The following is an 11325-nucleotide window of genomic DNA, read 5'->3' on the forward strand; positions in this document are numbered from 1 at the left end:
CCATGCCGAGAGATTCCGCAAACGGACCAGACGCCCCAACGGGGCGTGGAAATGTTTTCTGCGGGGGAGTGTGCCTTGCTTGTTTGTGAGACAAGAGACTCCTTGCACTGCAAAGGATGTGTGGCAACGGCCTTGACGTATTGGAACTCCGGATAGTGTCACCCTAGAGCCCCGTTGTGTGCACACTGCGCGCACCGCAGTGTGATTGGACAAACGATGGGGCGAGGAGGGTGTTGAGAATGCTTTTATGTACGTGCAGGGCCGTTGGAAGGGGAAGGGGGAAGAGAAAGAAGACCAAATTCTAAGTTTTGACTCGTAGGTTGATGTCCGTGTAAATAGTTTCCATTCTATCGCTTGCCTATCCTGTCTTAATAAACAGTTAACCCCTTTGCAATCAACCTCATTGCCTTGCCTACGGTAATGCGACTTTGCGACATCCACAACATCTTCAAGTTTCCCTCACTGACATCGAAACGAACATCAACTCACCTGATAAATCTTGGGCTTTTATCGCTGAATCTTAGGGCGACATTGAAACACACGAATTAAGGACAAGCACAAGCGCTAATTTCCAACTAAAGTTAAATTCCAGACCCTTTGAATAAATATACAAAGCAGCACAAGCCAAACAATTCAAAATAAGGAAACGAGCCAATCACAAGGCAGAGCAAGAACGCCGGCATTGTCAGCAATTATTGAGCTGTCACGAGCCGCCATCGCGAAAACCTATTTCTTTTCCAGGTAAACACACTGATGTTGACCTCACGTACTGATAACCACTTGCTCTACCATTTGATTGACTGGTTTCGTTCTTCTTATTATTTATTGCAAGAGCAATTATATGGACACTCCATGCCAGTTTCAGCCATCGCCGTGACGCTCTGTATAAAGTCCAAGTGCGGTAACCTCGCGGCCGCGCGCCGTAAGCTGTAGCTGCGAGCGAAGCCTTCCGAGGGTGCCCGAGCCGAGAAGTAGGCCGGCCTAGTGCGGCGGTGTCTTGTCCCGCTCGCAAGGGAGTGAGCGGAAATGTGCGGGCGTTAGGAGGGAGGGGGAGGTGGAGGTGGGGGATAAGTGCGCACCTCCTCCGCTACTCCAGCTGCGGCGTCTGAGTGCGGCCGCGCGCGTCCTATCGTGGACAGACAGACAGACAGAAAAAGTTTATTCATAGCAAGTGAGTTTGGACTCCTCTGGGTCCCTGGACCACCGCACGGTCCCGCACTACGTCGAAACGTTCATGCTCCTTTTGTTCATGACGTCGGCAGCCCGAGCCACCGCAGTAACCTGCGATGTCGGGGCCGTAGACGAGAGCAGGACCTCCCAGTCCTCCCAGCTTGAGATGGCGGGCTGTCCCTGCGGGGGAGGATCGGCAGGGCAGCCAAAAAGGATGTGGGAGAGTGTGGCGTGAGGGTCTCCGCATAGGGAGCATGTAGGGGAGATGCCACAGTAGTGGGATAGCAGCTGAGGGGATGGGAGAGAGCGGGTCTGGAGGCGTCTCCAGAGGATCTGTTGGGAGTGCGTCAGGGAGGGGTGGGGAGGAGGGTAAGTCCGACGGTCCAAACGGGGTATTTGCGTGAGCTCCGCAAAGCTGTGTACCCGCTCCCTCGAGAAACCCGGATCGAGGCTGTCCTGAGCCCGGCAAATTAAACCTCGGGCCAATTTATCGGCAGCCTCGTTTCCGGGGTTCCCAGAGTGAGCCGGCACCCACCGGAGCTCAACCCTGCGTGGTAAATTCTGGGTGGGGATGTTCAACAAGTTCCAGGCAGGGTTGTGAATTCTGCCTCTGGCAAAGTTGGACAAAGCAGTCTTTGAATCGCTAGAGATGTATTCAGCATCCGAAAGGGCAAGGGCTGTTACGTTTCGCCTACAACGCGCGGTAATGCCGGCGCGGATGCAACGGACGCCGGGGCTTTGTTCAAAGCGGCGGACATTTTGGCCCGTTCGACGCCGCCGAAACGCCTACCCGCCAAGCGTGTCCAGGCGTGTTTCAGTGCCACGTGTCTTCGTGTGTGCGTGTGTGTGTGTGTGCCCTCGCTTGTCAAAGCGCGGCAGCCGGGGAGCGGAGTTCCCCGAATGAGGAGCCTGGACGTCTCTCGGCTCAACTGTTCGCGCCGTCGTGTGGGTGAGGGTTGGCGATGCGTCACTACACTCGGTTCAGCAGGTCTCTCGGCCCGACAGTTCGCGCCGTCGTGGGGTCATGCTCCGCCGTCCCGTGACCTTCATCCCGTGACCTTCCCTCCTTCCCTTTTGGACCGCGACGCCGAGAGTATAAAAGCAGCTGCCCCCGGACGCCAGGGGAGAGGCTCCGATTTGTACTGTTGAGTTACGTGCTCTCCCGTCTCTCCACTTCGGTCGACCTGACCGGCCGCTCTTTTGCTATGTTAGAATAAACAAGTTGTTCTGTTACCAGTCTTCTCATGCTTTGCCGGGACCTTCGGATGCTTCCAGTGCCCCAGGCCGCCAGGCCAACGCTACCCTTGGGGCTTGCGACCCATTGGCAATAACGGGCGTCAACACCGAGACCCCAACAACTCGTGCCAGCGGTGCGATTACAACATCTGGTTGCCAGCGGTGAGATCGCGACAACGGAGGCCAGCAGCGAAGAGATGCGGTTGACTGTATGCTGAGCAGCACAACGACCATCCGGGAGCAGCGCAACGAGCCCTGTGTGATGACTGGTTGCCTGCAGCGGAACGACTGCGCTGAAGTCTTGGCTGCAAGGTTTGGTGAGTGCGGGACTTTCTTCTTCTGAGTTTTGCCAGGCTTTTGTTAGTGTTAGAAACAGAGCTGGTAATTGGGGTTGTCGTTGCTGCCGGGTTAGTTTGCGGCAAGACAATAGTAGGCAGTAGAGAAAGCAGCATTCAGAGCAGCCATGGATTTGAAGTCGTTGCGCAAACCGAAATTGTTGGAGCTTGCGAGAGAGTTGGGTCTGGATGTCTCAGACAAACTCAGAAAACCAGAACTGCTAAGGGCTATTCTTGAGTTAGAAGCTGAGGATGACGAGCTGTCGGAATGCCTTGAGACCATTGAGGAGAGGGAGACGGCAAAAAGACAGGAGCGTGAACTTAAAGAACAAAAAGAGAAAGAAAAAGAAGAGCGCGACCGTCAACACGCGTTGGAAATGAAGCGTCTCGAGTTAGAGATGGAACGCGCTCGTAATGGAAGTCAGGCACACGGTGCAGGAGAACGAGTATTGTTCAAAATGACTGACCTGATGCGGCCGTTTAAGCTTGGAGAGGACATTGGTTTGTTCCTGGTTAACTTTGAGCGAACGTGCGAGAAGCAGGGGTTCTCTCGGGAAACTTGGCCACAGCGCTTGCTCACTTTGCTACCCGGCGAGGCGGCCGACGTAGTCGCTCGCTTGGAGAGAGAGGAGGCAGAGGATTTCGACAAAGTGAAATCGAGTCTGCTAAAAAAGTACCGGCTGTCAGCGGAGGCGTTCCGTCGGAAGTTTCGGGAAAATGAGAAAGGCAGAAGTGAGTCATATACAGAGTTTGCGTACAGGCTTATGTCAAACATGCAGGAGTGGCTCAAAGAAGAGAAAGCGTTTGGTGACCACGAGAAAGTTCTGCAGTGTTTCGGGCTAGAACAGTTTTATAGTCGGTTACCTGAGAACGTGCGGTACTGGGTCTTGGATAGGCCAGACGTTAGTACGGTGGCTAGAGCCGCTGAGTTAGCCGAGGAGTTTGTGACGCGTCGGGCTCGTGGAGCTAAGGACGGTCAAAAGGGTGAATTTGGCTCCAAGTTTGAGAGGCCAAAGTTCACGCCCATGAGAGCAAAGGGGGACACACGTAGTGCGGATGCGAGTGAAAGCAGTCCGACCGAACGTAAGGAGACGGCGGCAACCGAAGCCGAACGCAGAAAGCGGTTCGAGATGAGGCAAGCGCGCGTTTGTTATACGTGCCAGAAGCCGGGTCACTTTTCGGCGCAGTGTCCAGAAACAAAAACACAAGTCGTGTTTTTGTCTATATGCAGCACTGACGAGAACATCAAGCTTCTCGAGCCTTACATGCGAGACCTCCTCGTGAACGGGAAAGAGTGCCGAGTGCTTCGCGATTCCGCAGCTACAATGGATGTAGTTCACCCCTCTTACGTAGAACCCGATATGTTCACGGGCGAGTGCGCATGGATCAAGCAAGCAGTGGAAGCTCATAGCGTGTGTCTGCCGGTAGCAAAAGTGCTTATTGAAGGACCTTTCGGAGCACTTGAGACGGAGGCCGCAGTGTCATCTATGCTGCCCCCCCAGTACCCGTACTTATTTTCGAACAGGTCCGATCACCTCCTGCGCGAGAAGGGGCTTTTGTTTGGTGAGGCTAGCGTTCAGGCCTTAACCAGATCGAAGGTTCGGGAGCTCGCTGCAAAGGCGGTAGTTGCGGGGCCGACGTTGTTGAACGATGAAAAAGGGTCAGAGGCGCAGCAAGCTGGTATTCAGAGCACGCCCGAACGGGATAAAATTGAGCCTGTAGCGTTAAAGGCACCAGATACTGGAGAGGAAATTCCCGATGCGGGAAAGTTAGAAGAGCTTCCGGTCGAGCTTCCGGGACTAGGCTCAGTGACGAACAGGAAAGACACCGATCAAGTCATTAGTGACTTAATAAGTAAAGCATCGCTGTCGCCTGAGCAGAAAACCGAACTACACCAGCTCTTACAAGAGTTTCAAGGTCTGTTCTCTGAGAGGCCTGGTAGGACTTCTGTCCTTACTCATGACATAGAACTTACCTCCCCAGAGCCAGTACGATCCAAGGCGTACCGGGTGTCACCCCGCCAGAGCGATATTATGGAGGCTGAGGTAAAGAAAATGCTACAGCTCTCGGTGTTATTGAAGCGGGTGAGAGTGATTATACCTCCCCTTTGATTTTAGTTGAGGTACCGGGCAAGGAACCTCGTCCTTGCGTCGACTACCGCAGGCTTAATTCCATCACTAAGGATCAAATTTATCCGATCCCTAACATCGAGGAGCGCCTTGAGAGAGTGAGTAGCGCTCAGTTTATTTCCACCCTAGATCTCGTCAGGGGTTATTGGCAGGTTCCACTTACAGAAGAGGCTAGTAGGTATGCGGCGTTCATTTCACCAATGGGGACATTCCGTCCTAAAGTTTTGAGTTTTGGTTTGAAGAACGCGCCATACTGCTTTTCAAGCCTCATGGATAAAGTGTTGCGGGGACAGCAAGAATTCGCTTTACCGTATCTAGACGACGTAGCGATATTCTCCGCGTCCTGGCCTGAGCATATGGCGCACTTGCGGGCAGTGCTAACCCGCCTGCGCGATGCGGGCTTGACAGTCAAGGCTCCCAAGTGCCAGTTAGCACAGGCCGAGGTTGTCTACCTCGGACACGTGATTGGTCGGGGTCGTCGCCGCCCCTCTGAAATAAAGGTGGCCGCTGTGCGAGACTTCCCGCAACCGCGTACGAAGACCGATATTCGGTCGTTCTTAGGTGTCGCCGGCTACTATCAGAGGTACATCCCCAGGTACTCTGATATCGCGGCTCCCTTGACGGATGCTCTAAGAAAGACAGAGCCGCAAACAGTCGTCTGGGATGAGACGAAGGAAAGAGCTTTTAGCGCCCTAAAGAGCGCCCTAACAAGCCAACCTGTGCTACGATCGCCCGACTACACAAAAGGGTTCGTTGTTCAGTGTGATGCTAGTGAGCGAGGCATGGGCGTTGTACTGTGCCAACGGGAAAATGGAGAAGTAGAACACCCCGTCCTGTATGCTAGTCGTAAGCTGACGAGTCGTGAGCAGGCGTATAGCGCCACCGAGAAAGAGTGTGCGTGTATCGTGTGGGCCGTTCAGAAATTGTCATGTTACCTAGCTGGCTCGAGGTTTATCATTGAGACGGATCACTGCCCTCTCCAATGGCTGCAGACCATCTCTCCCAAAAATGGCCGCCTCCTGCGCTGGAGCCTCGCTTTGCAACAATATTCCTTTGAGGTGCGTTACAAAAAGGGGTGTCTCAACGGTAACGCCGATGGCTTAAGTCGAAGCCCCTAACGTGGGAATCAGCCTCAAGATTGCTTGTTACTGATGTTTTTCTTCCTGAGGCAGGATTTTTAACCTATTGCTTTTGTGTAGTGTTTCAAAGTGATGATGTGCTTTCTAGTGCAATTTTCCGATTTGTGGACGCGTTCTGAGTGCTGCTAAACTACTGTAAGGAACTAGGCAGCAGTAAAAAGGGGGAAAGAGCCTGGCAGGGCTTAGTGAGGGTTGTGCCGTGCTTGCTGACTGAGCGGTTGACTTTTGGCGTGGTTCTAACGCTTGCCGGAAACGAGAACAAAAATGTCAACTCTCCCGAAGTCACTTTGCAGTGTCCTGTGTGCACCTGAACGTGAGAACGAGGCCTTCTCTGTGCGCTGCGCTCAAGAAACGCCCAAGGAAGCCCAACTTCGGTTATGAGCATCATCGAGCGACATCCCTCCGGACAGCGGATGCAGTCCCCTGACCTTCGGGATCTCCTTCCCCCGGCGGGGCGGTCTGTTACGTTTCGCCTACAACGCGCGGTAATGCCGGCGCGGATGCAACGGACGCCGGGGCTTTGTTCAAAGCGGCGGACATTTTGGCCCGTTCGACGCCGCCGAAACGCCTACCCGCCAAGCGTGTCCAGGCGTGTTTCAGTGCCACGTGTCTTCGTGTGTGCGTGTGTGTGTGTGTGCCCTCGCTTGTCAAAGCGCGGCAGCCGGGGAGCGGAGTTCCCCGAATGAGGAGCCTGGACGTCTCTCGGCTCAACTGTTCGCGCCGTCGTGTGGGTGAGGGTTGGCGATGCGTCACTACACTCGGTTCAGCAGGTCTCTCGGCCCGACAGTTCGCGCCGTCGTGGGGTCATGCTCCGCCGTCCCGTGACCTTCATCCCGTGACCTTCCCTCCTTCCCTTTTGGACCGCGACGCCGAGAGTATAAAAGCAGCTGCCCCCGGACGCCAGGGGAGAGGCTCCGATTTGTACTGTTGAGTTACGTGCTCTCCCGTCTCTCCACTTCGGTCGACCTGACCGGCCGCTCTTTTGCTATGTTAGAATAAACAAGTTGTTCTGTTACCAGTCTTCTCATGCTTTGCCGGGACCTTCGGATGCTTCCAGTGCCCCAGGCCGCCAGGCCAACGCTACCCTTGGGGCTTGCGACCCATTGGCAATAACGGGCGTCAACACCGAGACCCCAACAACTCGTGCCAGCGGTGCGATTCGAACAGGGCTAAGGCGATGGCGGTCTCCTCTGCTTCCTCAGGTGTAGAGCCCGAGGGAAGATGGTGAGTTAGGGGTCGGGGTAAGGTTGGGTTGTAAGCAACTGCTACAGCTTCATGCGTTGTACATCCGGCGTCCACCCAGATGGCTTTGTCGACTTGTCCGTAATACTTGTGGAGGGCATTTGCGCGAGCTACGCGGCGAGAGATGTGATATTGGGGATGGACGTTTCGAGGAAGGGGTTTCACTACAAGGGGTGTATGAATGTGTCGAGGAATGGCTATAAGGGTTGACTGATTAGCGGGTATGTTGATGCGAAGGGAGGCGAGGATATGGCGGCCAGTGGCGCTCGCGGCAAGTCTTAAATACTGCGTCTGAAGGTGCGCCTCAACTAGTTCAGGAAGCGTGTTATGCATGCTTAGTGCAAGGAGTTTGGCTGTGCTAGTGCTGCGAGGCAGGTTGAGGGCTGCCTTAGTTGCAAGGCGGATCATGGCGTTCACGCTCTCGGTTTCCGTGCAGTTCAGCTTGAGATATGGAGTGGCGTACAGAATGCGGCTAAGCGTAAAAGCATGTACAACTTTCATGTTGTCTGCTTCGTCTAAACCCTTGTGCAGGGAAGATACGCGGCGTAGAAGCTGCAACACTGATTGCGTGGAGGCCTTGAGTGTTTTAAGGGTATGGTCATTGCGTCCGGAATCCTGCAGGTAGAGGCCAAGGATGCGCAGGGTGGGAGTGATGGGGATAGAGGATCCTTGTAAAGTGATTTGGATGGGTGAGTTAGCGGCAGATTTTGGTCTAATTAGGAGGAGCGCGGACTTAGAGGGGGAACATTCGAGTCCGATAGATGATACGTGAGCGGAGATCGTGTCGACTGCTAATTGTAGAGTTTCCTCAATTTCCCCGTCTGAGCCATGAGTGGTCCATGCAGTAATGTCATCAGCGTACAGAGTATGTTTTAGGTGTGGGATGAGATTGAGCTTCTGGGCTAAGGGGATGAGAGCAATGTTAAATAAAAGGGGGGAGAGGACCGCGCCTTGCGGGGTTCCAAATTCACCGAGTGTATAAGAGGGTGTGCTGAGCTGATCAATGTGCAAGGAGGCAGTGCGGCCAGAGAGGAAGGAGCGAACGTAGTTGTAGGTCTTAGGGCCTACCTGTAGTTCCTGCAGTTCCCGTAAGATGGCAGCGTGTCGAATTCTGTCAAATGCCTTAATGAGGTCAACCGCCAGGATGGCTTTAGTAAGATGGGGGATGGTATCATCAAGCACATCGTGCGTAATTTGAAGTAGGGATCCTGCGCAGATAGATGCGCACGAAAGCCGACCATACTGTGGGGGAAAAGGTGATTTTCTTCCATGTACGTTGTCAGTCGTGCAAGGATTATGTGCTCAAAGGTCTTGCCGAGACAAGATGTAAGAGAAATGGGGCGGATGTTCTCGAGGGTGATGGGCTTGTGAGGTTTTGGGATAAATATAATTTTTCCATGCTTCCAGGAGGCAGGGAGGGTACCTGCCTCCCAGCACTCGTTAAAGTAGGTAACGAGGTGAGATATGGAGACATCATCAAGATTTCGGATGGCAGCATTCGTAATTTGATCTTCCCCGGGTGTGGTATTGCGCAATTTCAATAGGGCTGCGCGAAATTCAGATTCTGTAATAGGAGCGTCAAGCTGTGGTTGGGGTGAGCCCGTGTACTCGGGATGTTTTCAAGGAGGACCTGGGGTGGTATAGGTGCATTTCACCTGCGCGAGGAAGGCGTCGGTGTCCTGCCGATGATTATGAGTGAGGCGGCGAATGCTAAGACGCGTCTGCGTTTTAGATTGCGTGGGATCGAGCATATGGCGTAACAGGTGCCAAGCGCGGGTTGTGGAGAGATTGCCTCGGAGGCCGTCACAAACCTGAGCCCAGTTAGCTTTGCAAAGAGTGGCACTATGGTGTTCTATTTGGGATTGAAGCTGGGTGAGTTTGAGTTTTAGTTTCCTGTTGTGCTTTTGAGTTCTCCACCTTTGCGCTATGTTCTCTTGAGCTTCAAGAAGGTGGGCGAGCTTACTGTCGATAACGGGGTTGTCTGGGGTAGTATCGAGCGTTTGGGTATGTTGGCGAATGTCTTTCTGTAACTGACTAGTCCAGGTGTCTAGGTCGAAGGGGCCCTGTGCTGGCTGCGCTTGCCTAAATTTACGGAGCTGATCCCAATTAGTGTGCCTAGCGGTAAATTTGCGCTGAGGTCGGCGATAGTTCACCGCTATGCGAATCAGGTGGTGGTCGCTGCCTAGTGTGGCTTGCGTTCTTTCCCACTGTAGGTGAGCCAAATTTCTACCAAGCGTGAGGTCTGGGCTAGTATCGGCAGTAACACTGTTAGCAACCCGCGTAGGTAGGCTAAAATCATTAAAGATGGTCAGGTGAAGTAATAGCGTATTATTGTATAAAACTGTGCCTCTGTGGTTGGTGCGGCGATAGCCCCAGTCCACGTGAGCGCAGTTAAAGTCACCGGCAACCAGTAGGGGGTTTGATCCGGCCATTTGGGTTACGGATTTGAGGAGTGGAGCAAGTAGGTGAATCGGCTGTCATGGGAGAAGATAGCAGTTAAGCATGAACAGGGGAGATTGTGCAGGGGTGTGGGGTAAAATTTCGATGAAGGTGTGAGCAATAGGAGAGGTAACGTCGTGCTCCGCGTAATGCAGGGTGTTACAGACGTATGTAACCACCCGAGGATGATCAGTGGAGTCAGAGGGGATAACAGCGTATCCTGGCAGTTGCCTGCAAACATTGGCATCCTGGATAGCGAAAATGTCTGGTGGGGACAAAGAATTGGCGATAATCTGCTGCAGAGGGTCGCGCTTTCGCCGAAAGCCCCTGCAATTCCATTGCATAATTTGTAAGGAATTATGGTGCCTCGGAGGAGCCATGTTGAAGGGTGGCGGGGCGAAGGAGGAGTGCAGAAGGTGGGACTGCGGGAGGAGAGGCCGCTGAGAGTCCAGATATAAGGTTAGCTAAACGCTCCTCAACCTTGGCCATGATGCTAGATATGACCCTATCTATTATACCGGTAATGGTAGCTTCAATCATAGTCTGGCACTGTGCAGTGACCTGCGCAGTAATGCGCTCTGTGAACTTGGATTCTAGGTTTTGGGCGAGGTCCTGAAATTTGGCTTCCAGGTCTATAGATTTGACTGGGCTCTCATCAGGCCTCCTCTTTTTCTGAGGAGGTTGGTCGGACGGGTTGGATGAGGAAGATGGGGATGGTGGAGTGGGGGGTAGAGCAGGGGTGGAGGTAGAGAGGGCTGCCTTGAGCTGCCTTACCTCATCCCGCAGAGCCTTCACGTCCGAGTCCTGGGAAGTCATGATGTTCGTCTTGGCAACCTTGGAAGCCCATGTAGAGGTAGACGGGAGGGTCGTGCTAAGCGGGGGAAAGTCCTTCTTGGTAGGGAACTTTGACTTCTGGGGCGGTGGGCTAAGTCGTTTGGTGGCGGCATTTCTTGCCTTGCACGAGCCGGTGCCCGTGAGGTGCTGCCCCCCACAGAGAATGCAGATCGTGATGCAGGAGGGAACATCTTGCGGCTCATGCTTGTCCCCGCACCGCGGGCAGAGACCACTCTTGGGGTGGGGGCACACGTCGTGTCTGTGGCCCGGTCGACGACAGTTTGTGCACGCGTCTGGACTTCCCTTGTACGCCGTGCATCTATGCACTACACTCATGTAGCGTATGGTGTGAGGGACTGGGCCATGCGCAAATGTAATCAATATGGAAAGGGTCCTACCCATTCTGCGGGCTGCGATGATATCAGCTTCCGGGTTGCGAGTCTGGAGGTCTTGTAGCATCTCTTCCGGTGTTTCCGCCCAGTAAGCTTGCGAGATGACTCCGCGCGCAGCAGCGGGCGGCGGTGCGATGTAGGCGGCGACGGGGTAGCTGGTTTCTTGGAGGACCACTTCCTTGATTTGGACGAGGTGAAGGGCCGTTGACTCGTGAGGTGTAGCGACCGTGAAGGTGTTATTCGTCGGGTGAATCCGGAGGTGAAACTCTCCTAGGTCCCGGTCAGCGGCGGTGACTCGCAGAGCCTTCATGAGTGGCTGCGCCATGGCTCCGTTCAAAGCGAGGCCTCCTCTTGGTCGGAAGACTACCCTTATAGTGCCGGGAGGAAGTGAAGCAAGTTGCTTACTTCG

General features: G+C 54.0%; 1 protein-coding gene across 1 annotated transcript; it reads right to left on the reverse strand.

The window, feature by feature from the left end:
• Window positions 1–1171: 1171 nt before the first annotated feature.
• Window positions 1172–10990, reverse strand: LOC140215311 (uncharacterized). The gene is made up of 2 exons (XM_072285929.1): window positions 10465–10990; window positions 1172–1350 (listed from the first exon to the last, which is right to left on the reverse strand). Exons 1-2 carry the CDS (start codon window positions 10981–10983, stop codon window positions 1219–1221), a joined length of 651 nt encoding a protein of 216 aa, XP_072142030.1. The 5' UTR covers window positions 10984–10990; the 3' UTR covers window positions 1172–1218.
• Window positions 10991–11325: the final 335 nt, after the last annotated feature.

This window comes from Dermacentor andersoni, chromosome 1 (genome assembly GCF_023375885.2).
Source record: "Dermacentor andersoni chromosome 1, qqDerAnde1_hic_scaffold, whole genome shotgun sequence".
In the NCBI taxonomy this organism is placed as follows: Eukaryota; Metazoa; Arthropoda; class Arachnida; order Ixodida; family Ixodidae; genus Dermacentor; species Dermacentor andersoni.